We start from the raw sequence: 20718 nt of genomic DNA on the forward strand, positions 1-20718 counted from the left end.
TTTTCTGAACCAAATTTCACCACAACAGGAGGCACTGCTAATGTGAATTCCATGTCAGCTTAGTGTTCTGAGCCAATCTGCAAACATCTTGTGACATTTTACAGTGAAGTGGGAGTAGCCTCTTGGGAGAGTCCAATCTAAAGCCTGCTCTACATACATGTAGTTTGGGTACTTCTCACTTCTTGGCACTAGCAGTGTAGTTTTATGACCTTAAAGAAATACCAAGCTGACATCCAAGTATTTTCAGAAAGTAAGTTAAACATAGTGTGGAGCTTTACAGAAGAAAGGTATACATAGTAATTCACCCAGCAAGGTTTGAGGAGACTTTAGTGCGTATTAGATAGTTTTCAAATGCTTTAGAATTTTTGTTTGAACAGAGAAGCCATTTGAGACACTGTTCTGATGATTTCCCTTTGATTTTCTACCAAATATCACAGCTAAAGTATCAGCCATCAGGGAAGTGTAAACAAGATCTTGAGTTCCTTCCCTTCTCAGTGGAACTTACCTGTTCCAAGGGATTAAATGGCTTCTCCACTCATTCTGCTTCCTTAAAAGTAGACCAGAAGAACTAAACAACAGATGTTTGATTTTCAAGCTTTATTTCCCCTGCTTCAGAAGGAATTTTTAGCCTTGCACAAGGCAGGGTTCAGTCGTTAGTTAAACAAAAAACCCACACCTCACCGTAAAACAGTGTAGAAGAATCTTAATATGTGGCACCAGCCACAGAGCTATACCCTTTGCAAATCTGTGGCTTCTTTGAATTATTAAGCAAATGCATGTGGTAAAAAAGGCCAGGAGAACATCTCACCAGATCTACTCAGATCACTTTTTCTCGATCTGCAGATATGAGTAACCACTGGTGTACCTGCTCATACTCTAATACACACGCTACCCTGCAATTTGCAAAATCATCTTGGAAAGATGAATCAGTGCACTTCAAAATTCCTTTGAAGCTCTCTGAAGGAGAGGTGTTCCTTGTATGATTTCTGCAAGTACTAGCAAAGTGTGAGCTTTTTGGAATGAAAAGCTCACCTCACTGGAAACAAGTTAGAAGAATTCATTCTTCGAAGTCAGCAGCGCCATTTCTCCCTTCAGATCAGTTGGAAATGAAGAGATGCAGCTCCTGAGGTGCCTTCAGGGGAATGGCCTTAGAGAAAGTGAAGCTGTCTGATATTATTGTAAGAATCAGGAGGTGTCATGAGATGTTCATGAGACTTGGGTAGAGAGAGAAAGAAAGGACATAGTCCTGCATGCTCATAGACTTGGGAACTCCTCAACAAAGGGCTTTGTGGGATGCGGAAGGTTTGCATGAGTTCAAGGGCAGACTGTGGGTCATTAAATATAGGGAGTCCCTGAGCTGTCAATAACCAGAGGGTGGGAAAGAATATGAGAAAGTAAATATGTGACCTGTTTTGATTCTTTTCTGTGCATCTGCTTATGACCTCTGTAAGAGAGAGGACAGTGGATTGGTGGAGCATTGGTCTGATCCAGTACAGCCTTAAACCAAAGGCTCCTCCAATGTCATGCCTCTCCATCAAAACTTTTGCCTTCAGAAAGGCAACTGACTTTCATCAACAACAACTCAAATGTCCTTCCCAGCTCTTGACTCACTTTGTTTTTCTCTAACATTGAGGCCTGAACATTATCTTTAGCCTGACTGGAATTTGGCAAGTAATTTTCCTTCTAATGTTGTTTTTTTGTCTCTTCATTGGATAGTTAGATTGTCTGGGGATTTTATTCAGCAGAATGTATTCCCATAAATATATTTAAAATAGGCAGAATCACTGTTTGTATGAAGGCATCTGTTTAGGTTATTTGAACTTAGATATGAAGATGCAGAAAACTGAACAAGGGAGAATATTGCATGGGGGTTTTTCAAATGAGAGGAAGCCTGAAAATGCATTGGAAGCTTTTGCATATGGAAGTACGTGGCATTGTGGACAGTTGCAGTGGAGAATATAATGCAACAATAAAATCATTAAAGTACTTCAAGTTTGGAAGTAATCTGGGTTCTTGGCTTGCCTTGCATTTAATAGCTTTACATTTATGGGAGCCTTTCCAGTTTTTAAAGGCAGCTTCAGACTGATTGCACTTACCACCCCAGTGAAACTGCAACCCATTAATTTTTTACCGAAAGGATCTTCCTAGTTTGTCAAACACATCAAGTGAACATTTTAGAGAGTGCAGACTACAGCAGTATGAAAACCAAAACTTTTGTTTGAGAGAAAATGCTGGATTAGCATGAAATAAGGGTCTGGTTCTGTGAATGAGCTCTTCAGTCATTTCATGGCTATACAAAACCCCATCAAAACCAGAGTTACTACATATTTGAATGAAATCAGTCAGACAGTACCTGTAGAAGTCTCTTGTGCTTCCCAGTATGGAAGTGCTCAAAGAGGTTCTTCTCTGGGATGGAGAGCAGCACAGGTGGCCCCAGCACACTTCTGAGTGCACATCATTGCCATCCTGCCTGGCAAGGAGCAGCCCAGTCCCCTATGTGTTGATCTCCCATCATTAAGACCAAGCCTTTCCAGTGTCTAAAACCAAACTCTCGCTCTCTAAAACGTTTGCACATTTCTATGTTAAACATCTGCTTAGGTGGCTCTGAGACAGTGTGTTTTGGTGTTGTTCGTGTGCAATCTAGTGCCGCTTCCTCAACGCATGTGTCCCTTCCCTTCACAGCCTACTCGACACCCAGCACCTCCCCCGCAAACCGATTCGTCAGTGTTGGACCACGGGATCCAAGCTTTGTAAATATCCCTCAACAGACTCAGGTGGGCCGCTTTCGACTTCTCTGTATGCCTGCAGCCTCTTCTTCTTCAGTGTACTCTAACGTGTCCCCGCGGAGCCAGCTGCATTGCCGCTGTCACTTCACCCACATGGTCTCAGTAACTACAGTGAAATGTCACCTGCAGTTTGTTTGTCTGTTGTGTTTTTTTGGGCTTATGTAGTAATACGCTGCTTTCGTAACTGGAAAGATCTCTCTTGCTTGCTAAGGTATTGGCTTCTAGCACACAGGGGTTTTTTGTTCCTCTAGGACTGGGTTTTCAAAGACTTTTGCTCCAGCCCATTCCCTAGGCAGGGCATTTAATTGCATACACAAACAGAGCTCAGAGAGACCAGTCAGCTAACAGCACAACTTAGTCCCCCAACAGATGCAATTTAAGACTGCTCCAGTGCCTTCCATGTCAAAAAATAGATGCCAGTTCCTAGATGGCCATTTGCATGGTGGGCTTTGAATGAGCAGGAGATTCTGCAATTGCAAGCACATCTATTTCCTTACACAAAGAGAAAAAAAGTCCAGTCAAGGCAGGCCTGTAAAGCTGGGTTAAGTGAATTCATAGTCCTGCTATGGTCAAATCAGAAGCTCAAGTAAACATTTGTGTTTCTTTAGGAGAAGGACGAGGTTTAAATGTGCTTTTTCCAAGCTGTATCAGATTCCCAGGGTCGATTAAGAAAATAGTTGTTGGCAGTTTTGTTAGCAGCTAATTTGAGCCAGATGTTGAGAAAATTAAGTCTGTGCCTAATATCACGTTATCACAGGAGAGAAGGTATAGAAAAGTGAGCAGAATGAATGCTGTAGGACAACTGTAGTTTGTAGTTTTAAGTGATTGCTTGCTGTGTTACAATACTTTTAAAGGTCAACAACAAGGGATATTTATCATTTGGGTTTGAGCTGGTTGTGATGACTAAAAAGTAATAATTCAAGTAGCTAGTGAATTGGGGAGTAGGACTTTCAGCTCTTGTAAGTTCTTTCTAATTGTTTATATGCATCTGAATAATTAGTGTACAGATTAATGGCTGTCACAGTCTAAGTACGAAGGCAGACTCTTCGTTGTGATGACTTCAGCACCTACACTGTCAATGACACACAAGTCACTCATTACTGAAGGTTTTCAAGTTTACAGGGCTGCAACCAGAGGCCTGCGAACGCAATGTGTTTTCTTGCTATCTGGTCTTTGTGTACCATTTGTTAGGGGCTTTAGTTTATAGCTCTGTCGACAGCACAGGTTAAACTACATCGAATCTCCAACCTTCTCTGCATTAAACAGGGTCACAGAAAGTACACCAGCAGTACAGAGCAGGGTTTTTAACCCATCAGGTTCTGGGGTTTTTTTTCATGCCTTAACAAAATGCAACCTCCACCCCACTTTTCAGTGCTTCTCTTTCATTCAGTTCATGTACGTGATAAGTTTTCCCTGCCTTTGTGTGTGAATCGTGTTTCTCCAGACAGTTTGGAAGCAACGTGAATACACAGAAATACACTGGAACTGGGAAATAGGAAAGTTAAGGTATACTGCTAAAGTCCTTAAGCATTTGGTCTTTTCCTTCATAGCTCAGGAAACTTGAAACCCTTTGGAGAACGCTACTTACCTTTTCCAGAAGACCTGAAAAATTACTAGTTGGTAAATTGATTCTGTAGTAAGGCACAACAGTATTAAGTCTCCAAAATATTTTAAACTTACTTCCATCCTGCAGCCTAAGTTTCCCAGCTAAGTTTGTTGACTGTAAACCTTTATCCTCTTTATTTATGACTTAAATCATTTTAAAGTGCTCTAGCCTTACTTTAAGTGCTTCTATGTAATGCAGTATAGTGAATAACAATGCTGTACAGTGAAAAACAATACTCAAGCACAGCTTTCAATTAAAGTCAAACGTGCTGCAGTGGGTAAGGAGACTGACTTCCAGTCTCTGACTCCAGCTGCCATCTCCGTGCTTCTATACATCATTACACCGCCATAACCCACTTGATATTAAATATATAATTTATCAGAAAAACTCACTACTTATTCATGAAACTGCTCTGAAGTTGACTGTGTTTTAAATCAGAGAAGTGAGGTAAAAAATTACTAATTGCAATGACTTGGGATTTATTTAGTGTTCCTCTAAACAAAGACATGCTTTTATACTCTTCTTGCAGGGCATTAGTGTATAGGATGATCACTAAGGATATTTTAAAAATGAAAATATAAAAGCACATAGAAGTGTGTATTAAAGGCAGCTGGAGTGGCTGCTTTCCATCAGGATTTTTATGGTACATTCAGAGTCAGCCTAAGTGAGGACCACTAACTGCCAGGCCACACAGCTGCCTTAGACAGAAGGAAGAAGTGAACACTCAGAGCTTCTGAAAGCTGAGCTTAAATATAAGGGTTAAACAACTCTTTACTGTTGGAACAACAGAATAAAAATGAAGACTGTATCTGAACATCAGCTTTTTGAAAATTATGGCCCAGCTACAAGCCCTAAGAAAGCCTTATGGTCAGCTTTTTGGTGGCTCTGACTTTGTCCTCCCAATGGTTGGGTCATTTGACTACAGGCCCTAGTTCCACGCCATTGTTACTGGTTTTCAAATGCCACAAAAGTGAGTCCATGCACAGGGAGGTGACAGCACCATTCAGCAGAAGTCACATTTCCCATACATGGGCATTCACAGGCTTTCCCAGAACACTGGAATAAAATTGCAGACAAATGTACAACAGCGTGGCTGGGTTTCAGCAAGGAGCATTCTGTCCTGGGCTGTTTTTAAACAACCAAACCCAGTACATGCCTTTCTTAATGGGCATTATAGAATTCGTATAATATTTTAGTTAGGAAAAGGCCATCTTCCTGTGTCAACTAAGGTTACAGCAGCATGCCAACTATATGATAGAAGAGACTAGGAAATAACCTGCTTTAAGTCAGTAGTTCTGATTCAGTAACAAAAGCCCCCGAAGGGCTGTTGGCTTTGCCTGGTTTTAGCAGCTTCGGAACTTTACAGTGGGTTTGTTTTTTTCCTACGCTGCCTCTGCTCACCCCATCCATCACTCTGCCACTCCAGTGGCTCACTGCATAATTGTCCTATCTGGGGGGTTATATGAATCTAAATTTCTGTTTGAGCTATTAGAAGAAACACTTGACTTGGCATCCTCTGTATATGTTGACAAAAAGGCGCAGGTGTTGTAACCTTTGCTTGATAAATCATTTACTTTTGCTACTTGACTCACAGGCAAGATGGGGGCATCAGCTTTTTAACTGCCTTTTCCATATGCAAATCAGAAATACAGTATGCCTGGGATACACTGGCTTTAGTTTCAAAAGCAAGCTGGTCTAGATACCTCATGACTAAGTAATAGATACGTCTCTCGTATTGCCAAGGACTTGTAATAAGGAGAGTGGCAGAGGAATGGGAAAGTCCCATCACATTAATTAGGGAGTAGCCTATCACTAGCAATAACACTAATACAGGCTTCTGAGTTTTGGGTTCTTGTTTGTTTGTTTTTTCCTAACCAAGCGACAAAAGCAATTGTGAAACATAGGATATGTGCTCAGAGTACGTGCAGCTGTAACAGTAAACTGGCAACCTGTTCTTTGTGACCAGAGTTTGCCTTCACTCCCCACTCTGAGTGGTGTTTGCTGATCTTTAATGCTTTCACTTTGCTCTATAGAACAAAATTCCTTCAGGGATCAGCATGCCGTGCTCACTGTGCTGCAGCTCCACTTCACACTAAACATTGTTTACTAGGCTGAGTCCTGTTTGCTACCTACTTACCCTGCATCTTCCTGGAAATTGTACTTCGGATGCTAAAAACAGCTCCTAAGCAACACGTGCCTGCTCCAGCTAACCCCTGCTACCTGCCAGCAGCCCGTGTGCTGGAAGGTTACAGTGAGGTTATGAAGATGCACAGAGCAGAAACTGCCTCCTGCTGCAGGCACCTAGGTAGAGGATCAGCTCCTTTACAACCTGTGAGAAACTGTATGGTTTTCTTCTCTACTTGGGAGAGAAAGTGTATCATGCACCCTCTTGTCCATCTGTTTCAGAAAACATCCTCTTTAATCTAAACATGCTTTGTATTAGGTCCATGCTAGTTAGTTTCTAAAATTTAGTTAAGCACAAACCCAGACTTTTATTCCCTTACCGTTCTCTAGGAAAAGATGAAACTATTTTCTAGAAGTAGAAACTCTTTCTGCTTCTGCCTCTGCACAATCCCAAAGCTACAATCAGATCATGTATAGTAAGGCAAGGTCTTGCCTTTTCAGACTTTCCCTAGTGATGCCCTGGAGCCACCCAGCTACAGTGGTGCTTGGGGTAGAGCTCATCCCTTGTAAGACAAAATAATTGAAACAAAAGGCTCAAACTTACCTTGCACAACAAAGTATAAGACAAAGCCCCAAAGTCAAACAAGCTTATCTGGACAGAAAGACAAGTCTGAAAACCAGCAAGGTCAGAAGCACAGCCACATTCTTGCTACCAACCTTATGAAGACCCATGTAGCAAAATGGACATTGTGAACCACATACAGAGTAAGTCAGGAGGGGGAAATAGTGAAGTTTAGCAAAATGTTTATAAGTAAGGAAATTGCTAACTTCTTTAAGTTAGCAGTTCTACCTGCCTGGATGCCTTCCTGTGTGATCTGGTATAGGTGCTTCTGCACTGGCAGGGGGGGTTGGACTGGATGATCTTTCAAGGTCCCTTCCAACCCCTAACGTTCTGTGGTTCTTTAGATCTGCATTCATGAATTAGACAGTGGTATCTTTATAGCTGCTTCTTTCAGGCTTTTATTTATCTCTAAAAACCCACCCTATGCCTCAGGTGCATACACAAATCTAATTGTACAATTACTTTCCTTTTGAGAGACTATTTTTGCTTGCCCATGATCCTTTTAGAGAGCAAACTGCAGCCTGCAATTTTTCACCGGCAGCATTTTAAAACAAAGGGCATGAGAAAAAAATGAGCGTGATGCTGTGTCCTGTAGGTTAGCAGATGTGAGCTCTGTCAGACTAAGGAGGGAGGCAAATTCCAGAGTAGATGGTCCTTCTGTGATAACAGCCAGTTACTGCTGCCTAGATGCTTATTTTGGAGGAGTGTGGCACAGGTGATGCCCCTCACCGCGGCTGGCGGTGGCACAGGCTGGGGGGAGGCAAGGAAGCAGCCTCGAAGGTAGCAAGGCCCAAAAGCATATAGGATTCATAGATCAAAGTCAGCACCTTGAATGGAAGCTACTGCAGCTTCTCCAGAGCTATCGCTCCTGCAGCTGAAAACTGTGTAGCTGTTTTGTGCCCAGGTTTCATTGCCACCCTATGGAAGAAAGAAACCAGTGCACACAGCACACATTTGGCTTTTCACAAATCAAACGTGTGCCCTGCTTCACAGGGATTTTCCATTTTTGCTTCTCACTGAACCCCTGCCATAGCGCCTTGCCTTTTGCATCATCAGGAGGGGACGCAGAGCTGCTGGGCTCCCACTCCACCCATATTGATGTGCTTTATTAATGAGTATCACAAGCTGCCTGTCCATCTCTGCCTCTCTACCCTGCTCGTTCTCTCCAGTTTCCCAGCTCCCAGGAATGGCTCTGGTCAGACAGGCAGTACCTCCTGCCCTCAGGGAGGCAGGGCAAGGTCAAGATCTGGTGGCATTCCAGCAAAATGTGCTAACAGCTGAACCACCACTTCACTTTGTGGGGCAGTTTGTGTTCAAAAGAAGTGTATGGGGTGCGTGTGGCTCCTCAAATATTGCAGTGGATGTGCAGAGAACGTGAGGGACTGCAGGAACAAGATCAGGCCTTTTATTTTGGCATTCTGAGCAGAACTATTTATAAGCCAGGCCAGTACTACTTGTTGCTTGTTGACTGTTCCTCCCCAGGATAAGAATACTTAGCCTGAGGTGAAGCAGGAGAGAAGATAACACTAATCTGGAGGCATTTGTTCAAACCAGTTAAGTCTCCTGAGAATTACATATTTTCCACCAGCACACCTGGCTTTGGAAGAACCTTAACTGCAAAGCACTTTTAAGCAGCCTTGATTTCCTTTTCATGCTCTGTAGTAGCAAATGTAGTATCAGGTTCAGAACATCATTTCCACACATGAATAATGTCTGTCCTGGGTAAAGAAAAGAAATTTGCAGAGAGCAGATACAGAACCACAGTTCTGGGTTGTGGGACTGCTACTTTCCAGAGCTGCTGAAGTTAGAGGCACCTTTCTCCTTCCAAACCTAGCAGAGATCTGACAATGGGAAGTGAAGACTGCTCTCCTTCAACACCCGAAGCAGAGATACACAATGCATAAAGTGCCACCTGAATTTTACATTGCTCCCTAGAATGCAAGGGCCCTGTTACCTCATGGATCTCTTTCCTACTAGAGACTTGCAGTAGACATAAGAAATGAGAGACCCAAAACAGAGATGAAAATCAGAATCGTTATAATGAACAGTTGAGCATGCAAAAAGAGAAAGTTATGTGACCTTTAATTTACAGTAACTGCCTGGGCTGAAGGGGAGTGAAGAAGGATGGGCTCTTGTGGGCTTGAGCCCTATTATGGCAACTGAAAGTTTTGATCCCTGAGCAAAAAGTATTTTGCTGCAGAACCAGTGGCATCAAGATACTGATACATGCCCTGAATGTTGGTGCTGTCTTCCATCTTCCACTCAGGAAGCAGCTACGCTGGCCTGATCTTGTGTGTGGCCTAGAGATTGCTCTAAAACTGTTGTGTAAGCCTAGAGAGATCATGTGTAGAAAATGTAGTGTCAGTCTCTATCAAGCATCTGCTGATAGAGAAGCTGAAAGAAGATTTCAGATCCTGCCTTTGCTTTGTGTTTGCCCATATTAAACTCACTCTTTCCTATTGTCGAAATCAGTCAAGGAAATATTGGCTGAATCCTTTGCTGAACTAAAATTGAGATGGTTCCACCATGATGGGAGCAAAGAGCCCGCATGCAGCTGTGGTGCTCTTGATGTGCCCCTAATCACATAATAGCTCCATAACCACGTGTCCCCAGTGCAGCCTAAGTGTGAACGTGCTGCTCTGATCACAGCTGCTAATGAAAGTCCAGAGTGTGCTCCACAGACAGGAGATACAAAGGTGACTGGAAATCAGGGTCACTCCTCAACTCCCATCCCCTTCACTGCATGCCCAGCTCAGTGCACAAAGCCCATTTAATTGAGCTTTCATGCAGAGGGGTGGTATGAAATTTCCCTCTCAGATCAGTTCTTACAAAGCATCAAAGAACAGTACACCTCAAGAAGAAAGCACATACTGCACTATAAAGGTAAGGTTCATAGAGAACTTCCCCTGCCACCATGTGGCCTTATCTTCAAAGTGGGTTGGAGCCAAATCAGTCCAGAAGTGCCTGGGCTAGTCCTCAGCAGGGAGGATCCTTTTTCCTCTGCTTTTTATTCCTCCTCCTTGCAGGCTCTAGTGAGCAGTTCAGACTTTTTTTTGGAAGTGAACACTAGGCATCTTATTTCCAATAGATAAACCATACAGTTATTTACAATGGAGACAGACAAATTTCCCAAACTAAGCAATTAAACTTATTGCCTTTTTTTCCCCCCCTCCCTTCCTGACAATAAACAGGAAGCCTGTGCGTTAGGCACCCTTTCTGCGGGTTTTATGGCCATTACTTATGCTCCACAGTAGGGGAGAAGAGAGAGAAGAAGTAAGTGTGGGCCTGGTGGGAAGAGTTGGCAAATGCAGAAATATGATGAATGAGCTGGAGAGATTTAATTTCTTACTAAATTCTCTACAAGCTGTGTAACCTTTCTTTAGCTAAACAATTACTCTAAAAGGCAATGATTTTCTGTGTTTTCATTGAAAAGTCTTCATAATAACAATGGCCTATGTTCTCCTTCTTGAAGAACTTCTGCCAAAAAAACAGTTTTCTTTTTTCCATTCAGCGGGAAACTTTCTTTTATTTTTATTTTTTTCAATCTCATATTCCCTGCTAACATGGATTTACAAGGCCCTCCATTTACTGCATGGGGCTGGGAAGAAGCTTCCCCTTAGGCCAGATCATTTTGGTCCATCTTCTCTATAGGGATTCTTGCAACTTCCTCCCAAGAGAAGTGCAACATAATACCAGATCCAAGTGACCATGTAAGCTGACCAAAAAAATGATAGTTCCTATGTTCTCAGGTACAGAGTACATGGAAGGTGACTCCTAGGTTTGTTATTCAATGGACATTTGCAGTTGAGATGGGGAGGAGGTACCAGCTTTGGTGTGGTGGGGGAGAGAGTCATCAGCTCTTTCAATTTTTCAGTCATGCTGCCAGTATAATTAAATCAGGGTGGGTGCTGATCCTTGTGGAACTAGAGAGTCCTGTGACTGGAGTATATTAAGGACAAAAACTGGAGAGAGGCTTTTTCAACAGGGCATGTAGTGATAGGACAAGGCTTTAAACTGAAAGAGGGTAGGTTTAGATTTGATGTAAGGAAGAAATTCTTCAATGTGAGGGTGGTGAGGCACTGGAACAGGTTGCCCAGAGAGGCTGTGAATGACCCATCCCTGGAAGTGTTCAAGGCCAGGCTGGATGGGACCTTGAGCAACCTAATCTAGTGGAAGGTGTCCCTGCCCATGGCAGGGGGGCTGGAGCTAGATGATCTTTAAGGTCCTGGCCAACCCAAACTGTTCTATGATTCTCTGACATTGGAGGTACAGTATGGGCAGTGCACTTTCCTCCTGCAGAGCTGCACATTTATTCAGACACACACATGCATAGGTACACACACAAACCAAACAAGTCAAAGGCAGGATTATAGTTATGTGCTTCTCACTGCTTTTACTTCGCTTGGCTGATTTCCTGACCACCCCATGCCTGCCCCCAGCCTCCATTGCAGATAATGCTGTATTGGATTAGTCTGCCTCACTGCTGCATCAGGTCCCAGATCGATTTATTGACTCTGTCAGAGTGGCTACTACAGTAATTGTTACAAGAGCAGAATAGAAAGCAAGAATGTGTCCACATAAAATATAAAAATGACGTTTTGTTCATTCTTTCCTCTTTTGCCCTATAGATCTTTATGTGTTTACACATTGGAGAGCACTTTACTTAAGTTAATCAGCTCCTTCTACATTATTAATTGTGACAGTTAGGGTGCTACATGGCAGCAAAGGGATTATCTCACGCTCATGGTGTGGACCTGAGTAGGTTTATGTATTCCTTCCCTTCTTTTGCAACTACTTTAGGGTACTATCAAATCACATTTCTCTGGCTGATGATATGCCATCGGTACCACTGATCTCAGAGAGGAGCAGAGAGATGGGCATAAGAAAGGAAGGAGAGTGCAGAGGTTCGGTGTCTTCTGTAGCTTTGGAAAGGGGTTGTTGGAAGTTGGTAATCACAGTAATTACATGCCTGGCTTGATTTCTCTGTTTTGTAAAGAGCAATAATCCAAAAGCTGAAGTTTCCCAAGTGTTGAAGATTTGCAGAGATGGCATGATGAGACCTTTTAAAATGCACAGAGAACATATACCCTTAAAAAAAGACATACTGACTTTTTACAAGGGTTTTGGAAGTGCCTTTGAAAGACATTTCATGAAAGTTCAGCTTTTGCAGCTGATGTCTATATGAGCTCCATAAATTCCACCCAGCCTGACAAACTCCAGTAGGTGTCACATGTGACCTGGATGGAAAAGGTCAGCAGCTGAATTTATGGCTTTTGCATTTAGTGGGACATTAAGATTTTTGCCAACTGCCATATATACTTTTTAACAATTCTGCAATCAAAGGATTAGGAGCACAATTTTCAACGAAGGTCAAAAATTAAAGGCCACAATCCCTACATCCTTCTCCATGGACAGACATTAAGCTACCTCTGTTCTAAGAATCACCTTTGCTTAATGGCCTTAACACAGAGGTCAAGGAATAAATAAGCTCCAGAGGTGACCACCTTGCAAAATAGACTACCCTGCTCTGAAATTTATACTAAATTTCATAAAAAAGGACCAACAGATGAGAAACCAGGGCAAGACTCTCTATTTTGCATCAGATTTTGTCTTCCCAAGACACCAAGCATGACCTCCCCTAGCGCTGGACTGTCCCAGAGAAATGTAAATAGCATACAGGGGAAGGACTGGGCCTTGAAAAGAAAAACAGCAAAATTACTGCAATTTTGTGAAGACCTGTTTATGTTTTAAATTTAACAAAGGTGCCTGTTCTTAGTAAGGATTACTAACAGCAGGCTGAGCTGTAGCTTTCAAAATTTACCTAATTTTAGTTCAGAACAACAAATCATCTTGGTTTAGGTGTTTGTTTTTATGGTATATTCTGCTTTAATAGAGGTAGATCTCAAAAAGTTTAATTCAAAACCAGGATTAAAAAAATAAATAAAATGGAATAAAATTCCAAAGGCTAAATGGGAACATGCCTTGTAGGCTTAACTATGTAGCCTTTGGTTTCTTTGGTTATTAATATTCAATTTTGAAAACAGTACTGACACTATAATCATAATATTTTCAGGCATGTTCACTTGCATGACCCAATTCTTATATCATCTCTACAGATAGTAGTTATTACACATGAAAAGATGCAGCTAAATACATTTCAGAAGTCAACAGAATGTAATTTTAATTATGAGATAGGAGTAACAAAAGTCACCACCAATAAAATGCAGTCACCTTTGAGGCCGAACATGGTAATTTCTACACTGTATGGAGCAGCTTTAGAGATCTTTAGGTATCCTCTTGTGCTTTTGCTACAACATCTTTCTCAATATGACAACAGAAAAAAGTATGTTTGGAAAAAAAAAAAAAAAGAATGATGTTTAAAATGAAATTTTTCTGTGAGGTTAAGTATTTTCATTCTTGCATGTGCTAAACAATGAGATTTGAGATTTTGCAAGAACACTCTTGCACATAATGTTCCTTGCTTGGTTCTCTTTTTGTTTTTGTTTTTTAAGGACTTTCTTGTAGTCTTTTGGGTTAAAGGTTATATCTGTGAATCCGTGATACTGGACTCAACTGGCCGTTCAGTGAAGTCAATGACAGTAGGAGATGGAAGATCTGTTACTGGCAGGAGTTTGTTTTAGAAATACAACATTTTTGTTTAATTGTGGTGGTATTTTGCTTAGAGCTATGCACAGTAGAGTAAATCTAGCCTTTTTCAAAAGAGATAAAGGTTAAAATGGATGTTTTCTTTATGGGGAGGGCTTGCAGTGCAGTCATTATGTATCTCTAGAGCTTTTATTTTGTGGCTACCAATATTATCTCTCAGTGACTCCAAAGCAATCTTCCTTGCTGTAGAGATGGGTTCAGTTTGAACATTTTTCCCAGTTTAGTGGTCTTGTAAGGCTATATCTAATAGTATAGGCCGAGTTACGTTCCATCTGCTTCATTCCCAGCAAGGGAGGTTTCACAGGCTCTTTATAACCTCATTGTCTTCCTAACAGTAGAAACACAGGCAGAATTTGTCCCAGTAGTGGCAACTGCTTTATCAGTCCCTTGGATGTTGTGTGACTCAAAGCAGGGTTCAGATTCTTCTGCTGGAGGCTTTTCAGGAATACAAGGAGTAAAAGTAGTAATGTATCAAAAAGGAAAAAAAAAAAAAAGATGTAGGAAAGCTGTCATTCTCTGTACAATGGAGCAGTTTCCTTACCAAGTACAGAGAGCCACTTCTATACAGTCTGTTTTCAGAGAAAACCTCCAATTCAATGACTCATAAAAGCAAAGAGGCACCTTTTGATTTTCAGTTCAAGGTTTACATTAGTAATTCTGTGTTTTCTCTGTTAGTATTAATTAAATTGAGATAGTTTAATTAGTATTACTAGAGTTGATCATTAGTAGTAATTCATTCTGCCTGCCATACTGCACAAATATGATGAAGCAGAAATAACTAAATTGTTTAATTTCATCTCATTTAATGACTTTACACTCCACCAGGACTTTCACTGGCATCTCATAGCATGTGTGAAAATCACTCCAAGTTAGGCCAAGACCCAACTCCCTTTAGCCAACCATGTCTAATACATCCCTCCTCATCCAAAGGCAGATCATGTGCTGCAAAGGCTTTTCCCATTTCTCCACTAGAAAGCTGTCTATCTCCAAAGCCTGAGGTGGCCATTCCTTGCTGGGCTCACCCATCTCTTGTGTCGTCCCAATCCCAAGGGCCCTGACAGAGCTGTAGGGGACTCATTGACCATCACGTCCCTGGATGGTGGCTCCTCACGGTGTACTAGGACAAGTCCCAGGGGCTGTGCACTGAACATGGTGAACAGCCTTCCATTTTTCTTAGAGCAGTTTGTTCTGTTTAGCAAGGTACAAAGAGTCAGGAGAAACCCAGACATGGAAAGTTTTCATGTGCAGGAGGGGTTTTTGTTCAGCTCCATGCCCTCTTGGCTTTCTTTTTTTAAGGAGAGATTTGGGTTTGTTGCTGACTTGATTCATTATTCCTCCAGCTCACTGTCTGCTTCAATTTCAAGGTCAATGTGGCAAAAACACCAGAGTTGCCTCTCTGCCCCTATTTCTGTCTATGTTAATTTGGAGACTGGTTTTGATTTCCTTGCCCAGTACGCCTAGGACTTGCCAAAACCCCAGTTCCTCTTCCTTTTCTGCGGTCTCCAAACCCAACTTTTCTCTGCCCACATCCAAAAACATTCTGTTGTCATGGCCTCCTTGTCGTGGAGTCCCCAGCTCCCACGCTATCCCTCTGTCCGTCTGCACCTGCCCAGTGTGCACCCTGCCAGCCCCACTGTTCCTGCTGCCCACAGCCCAATTCCCTCTCGGCTCTCTGCCAACTTATCCCCCCTATTTTTTGCCCTGTTTTTATCTGGCCGTTCACACTGCCTTTGCTCTCCCAGCGGGGCTGCTCATTTGTCTGCTTCATGCACAGGCATCCACTGTGGGCACAGACCAGTCTTTGGGGGGCATTTTGGAGGGAGCATTCACTTTCCTCTCTAGTTCAAGTTATTCTCTCCCCTCGTTTCTTATAAAGTACTCCTGGGGCAGTCAAGAAAAGCAGCTGAACGTTTCCTTTTGTACCCCAAACTGTAAAGCAAAGAGCCAGAGCCTCTGCAGCAACTTGCTGGCCAAGCAGCCCATCCCACTGGGACCCCTCAGCCCTGCGGGCTCCTCACATAGCTCCAGTTGCTCCATTGCTCCCTGCCAGCACGGGATTGGGAAGGAGAGTCCCAGGAGCACACCCCCCGAGCGCCTGTGTACGTGTGCGCGCTCGGCTCAGGCTGTCTCGCTGCAAACCCAGCTTGGGAGGCCCAGACTGGGGGTTGATTTTCTTTGGATGACTTTCCCTGATTTGTCTTAAAGCAGTGAAAGTTAAAGAAACTTTTTCTTTTTTTTTTTCTTTTTTTTTTTTGGGTGGGGGGTGGGACATGGTGGTCGCAGGGAGATTATTTTTACAGTCCTGGGGCAGGCAAAACTCCTGAGATTTCAGGGGTGTTTTGCTGGCCTGAGGACTGCAGGAACTGGCTTAAATTGAATAAAACTGTAAGTACAGTATAGGGGACTGGGTAACAAGGAGTCCTGCAAAAGCAACAAAACCAGAGAGCACAATGAAGAATAGAGCCGGTTACGCCGCAGTGAAAGTATGTACTGGTTGTTATAACACCGTGCCTCCAGAATAAATTATGTCCCTTTAAAAAGTAATACTTTAACTGTGGAGCTATATAGAGACAATTAAGACGATATTGTTCTCCTCATTTCCCTCCTCCCTCCCCCTCCCCCCCCCCCAACCCCCCTTTTCCTCCCTCTCTCTGCAGTAGCTCTGTGGAAACTTTTAATGCTACAGCTTGAAACTTGGGCCTCTGGGTCTAAAATGCCTGAGAAAGCACTGCGGGCTCTAACTGTAAAACATTCCTTCGGCGGGCCCTGGAAACAGGGCGCGCTGGCGCAGGCGAAGTTCAGAGGGATCACATGTAAATGAGGGCTGGCTGCAGACTCCCGAGGAGCGTTTTATTTCACTTAAACCTGAACTTGAACTTGCAAACACGCTGCCGGAGCCCGGCACAGCCAGACCGAGGCTGTTAGCGGCTGGGAGCCAGGGCTTGGGCTCTCTGTGCACCCACCATCAGGGCTAGCGGGTACCCGTGCTAGTGGATCCCTGTGCAAATATGTTCAGGGATGTGGGGGCCCTGTGCACCCATCAGTCTTGTATACCCACCATCAGGGCTGTGGGGTTCTTGTGCACTCACTCGCAGGGCTGGAGGATCCCTAGACACCTAGGGAGTCCCCATGCACCCACTATCAGGGCTGTGGGATCCCTGTGTACCCAGTATCAGGGCTAGGAAGTCCCTGTGCACCCACCAGCTTTGTGCTGTGTCCAGGGGCACAGGGAAACCCAGGACAATGCAGGCGCTGTAGTTTTGGGGAGCGAGCTCACGGCTATTCCCGAAAGGATCGTGTTTTTCTAGCAAAATGCTGGAAAGTCCCATCACAGCAGTGCGGCTGCCATCCCAGTTTCCATGGGAGATCCCAGTGTGAAGTTCTGCATGGATCCAAGTCCTGATGCACACTTTATTTCATAAAAGGAAATAAATAAGCAAGATTTAGTATAAGAAATTCTAAAGTGTTGCACTTTCTAGCAAATGTAACCGTGCTTCCAGCAGAGGAAAGTACAGAGCTGTGTAAAAAGGAGAGGCATAAAGTGCAGAATTTTAAAACTCCTTCACAGTATATTTACTTTTAAATCCCAATAGTAGATGTAAACCATGAGGCAGGTTTTAAACTTGTCTTTTTTGATAAAATCCATACTGCCACTTCCTTTTTCCCTTGCCAAAGGCGATGTGTGTACCAGGGGAGAAGGAGAAGTGCCAATGCTGGTGAGTGTCACCCAGGTGTGGTGGCAGAGGTGGTTGCTGGCTGAGCTGCAGGCGTTGGGGCACCTTCCTCCCCTGCTAAGTTGTACTTGGCTGGTGGGTCATATTTTGGTCATTTCTGATTACTCCCAAACAATTTTGGCTGTGTTTATAGCAAATCTTTGAAAGGATGAATGAGCAAAAAAAAAAAAAAAAAAAAGTTTTTGGCAGTAACTCAGAAATATCTACAAAGATGTCCTTTCTGGAGCAAGATATTATTTCAGGGTTTGTGTTAGGATCATTTTTGTTCTGTAACAACGCATAAAGAGATCGGGACACAGCAATGAGGTCTGGCATAGCTAAAATCCCTTCTGTGTGTGTGAGGTTATATAGTTTATCAATGCAGAAACCACCACGGGCTTTGAAAAGTAAACAGCTGGCTTGAGTCTCTGTGCAGCGCTGCAGAGTTGTCTGCTGGATTTAAATGGCTAGCCTGCAATTTTTGGAACAAGGCAAATATATATATACACACACATATATATTCTTTCAAACATGTCAAAAGCTTTTTGCAGCCATTTGTTTTCTTAGTTCATTTATTTGTTACAATTTTCCTTTCTGTTTCATTTCGCTTTATTTTGCTTTTACAACAGTCTTCACTGCCCATGAGCAACTCTACAAATAAGTGATGGGGGGGGGAAGGGAGTTTCTGTCCCAGTCAGAAAACCTTATGGCAGCGACAAATATCAGAGAAAGCCATCGTCTCTCTCAAAGATTTCATCTCACCATCCACTTAATCCGCTTGCTGTACCTCAGATCTCAAGTAACTTTCATACTGTGGGCTCACTTTAATGGATAGAATCTATTTTTCATGAAAAAAGCAGGAAATAAGCTGTCTTTCGTACAAAGATTTACAAAATGTAATCATTGTTGAAATATTCTCTTTGAACTGCCTTGTCCGCAGGGGTGTCTGGCTCCCAATACCCCCGTTTCTTTAGAACACCCTTACAAGTTCTTCTGGTAGATCAGGTACACTGGTGGTTCTGGTCTTTGATGTCTTGAATGAATGAAAGAAAAGCATAATAAAAGAGAGCTGTTGATCAAGCATAAAATACTCTTTAAGCTGACAGAATGGCAGAGTTAACACATTCTAAGCTGCTTTTAGGTTTTTCCTTTTTTCCTCACATTTTCCTGTGCTTTGTGTACAGTGGGGGTTTTTATTTTTTGAAAAGTCTCTGATCTATGTAGTATGCCGTCCGCTAACAAAAACCAAAATGGGATTGTTTCTCCCTCTTTCTCCCTTTCTTTTTTCCTCTCTCTTTCACTGCCCCCCCCCCCCCCCCCCCTTTTTTTTTTTTTTCTTTTTTAAACAGTGAGGGTTACGGTGTTACTGCAGTTAGCTTTCAGCCTACCATGCAAAGTTTAGAAGTTATTCTGCAGCTTTCAAAGTCAATTTACTAACAAATACACAAACTTCTCTGCTGAACTCTTTAAAAAACTGGAAGCAAACTGTAAATCACAAAAAGTTCCCCAAGTAAAAGGAAGACCCTGTGTCTAAAAGCAAAATTGGAAGCCGAAAGATGGCCATAAAAATGACCTCATTGTGAGAGAACTTTCTTTTAGAGTCAGAGAAAAGGGAGAGTTTTCTTCCTGTAGATCTAATTTAGATCTTTAGTTCCCATACATTATTTATACATCATATTCAAAGTGCCAGCCTACTCTGTTGGCTGGATTACATTTCAAACATTTGCCATTGATAAGTCTTTGCTGTATTATATTCAGGCTAAATGCGAATATGTCATAGCACAGTCAATCTTTAATCCGCTGAGCTTCAGGTTCGGGCAGCAGGGGGTCCACTGCTCAGAGCATTGCTTTATACTTAAGAAACATCTGGGGCCAGCTGGGACACTTTACTGGAACATTCAGATGTCTGGAACAACAGCAGGAGTTACTGTACGAGAGTGTTTTCATAGGTTTGGGAGGGTTTGGGGTGATTTAGTTAAAAACACTAGCTGTTCCCAACTTGAGGTTTGAACCCAAGCAGAAATCTTGCCTGAAGTGAGTTTGTTGGTCCCAGGAGGGAAGTGGTTTGGACTACTATACATTTTTAATAGTCAGCAGGCAGAAGTCCATATTACAAAATTATTGCACGTAATTTAATGCAGTTTGCCACAACTGGCATTCTTGCAAAAACTATTGGACGCAGAGCTACTGTACACATCGCCTGGAGACTTGTGTCCCTCCCGGGATGGGTTTTATCTTCTTCGAGACAGAATAAATACACTCGTAGTGGGGAGTGTGACTCTCCTGGGTGTGGATGTTGGACAAACAGAAGATTCACTCACTGTTCTGTGTCCCCTTGGGGATGACCAACATGCTACTTATGTCCCTCTTGGTAATTCATTTTAGAAAATATAATTACTAAATAATTAATCCCAGCTCTAAGAAAATAACTTCCATAGTCACAAAGGTGACCTTGTCTTTAATATTCACCTTTTGGTTTACGTGGCAAGATCACATTACATGCCTGGAGAAACTCGAGGGTAAACAATAGAAAAGTGGGATGAATTCAGACATGAGGTAAACCAAAGGCAGTTGCTTTATCTCCAAGAACCCTCCAGCCAGTTGCACCAGAAGCTGTGCTCCCACTGCCTTCACTCACCATGGTAGCCCATTTGAAACTGCATCAAAACCCTACTTTTGGCCCCTTGCTTTCAAATGACCCACTAGGGGAAGAGCCCTCCCAAGACCTCTCACAAGGTGATGTCAAAAGGCCCAGTTTGCTGCTTAGGTCTTTATCCTCATTTTATCATTGCAACCAGAAGGACCCGTTACCCCAGTCCACCTTCCTAGGGTTAATGTTTTTGATTGCCTTGAAGTTCTTGTGGTGACTGCAGTGTCAGCCCCAAACAAAACAACTGAACTGATTCACCCTGATGAATCCACTCAGGTGCCTGATGGTCGTGGTTCAGGTTCAGCTCGACTGTTCAAACAGCCGCTTTGCCGGCGAGCTCTAAAGCTTCAAGGTTTTTTTGTTTAGACTCTTATCAAAGGTGGATTTTCCCGCCTGGGCCCGTGCAGTGATAGCTTCCTGCAAGCACAGCCATGCCCGGGGCAGCAACAGCCACAGCACCGCGGCAGCTGCGTTTGAAGTCCTGATGGCATCAACCCATCCTGCCACTGGGCAGCCAAACTGGGCTGAAACCTAAAGAAAATGGCTAGCAC

At 42.9% G+C, this 20718-nt stretch overlaps 1 protein-coding gene across 12 annotated transcripts in view; it reads left to right on the plus strand.

Moving 5' to 3' along the window:
* The window catches only part of NFIA (nuclear factor I A), a 255292-nt gene that overhangs the window by 221658 nt on the left and 12916 nt on the right, over nucleotides 1-20718 (plus strand). For 9 of the 12 annotated variants that reach the window (XM_068140735.1, XM_068140736.1, XM_068140742.1 and 6 more), the window contains one exon: nucleotides 2683-2774. The exons of the other annotated variants lie outside the window; for them this stretch is intronic. In XM_068140735.1, the coding sequence (XP_067996836.1) occupies nucleotides 2683-2774 (92 nt within the window). The remainder of the gene's footprint in view (nucleotides 1-2682; nucleotides 2775-20718) is intronic. 12 annotated transcript variants of the gene reach the window in all.

The sequence above is a fragment of the Melanerpes formicivorus genome, unplaced genomic scaffold (genome assembly GCF_026170545.1).
Source record: "Melanerpes formicivorus ecotype bairdi unplaced genomic scaffold, bMelFor1.0.p_v2 SCAF_7, whole genome shotgun sequence".
NCBI lineage: Eukaryota > Metazoa > Chordata > Aves > Piciformes > Picidae > Melanerpes > Melanerpes formicivorus.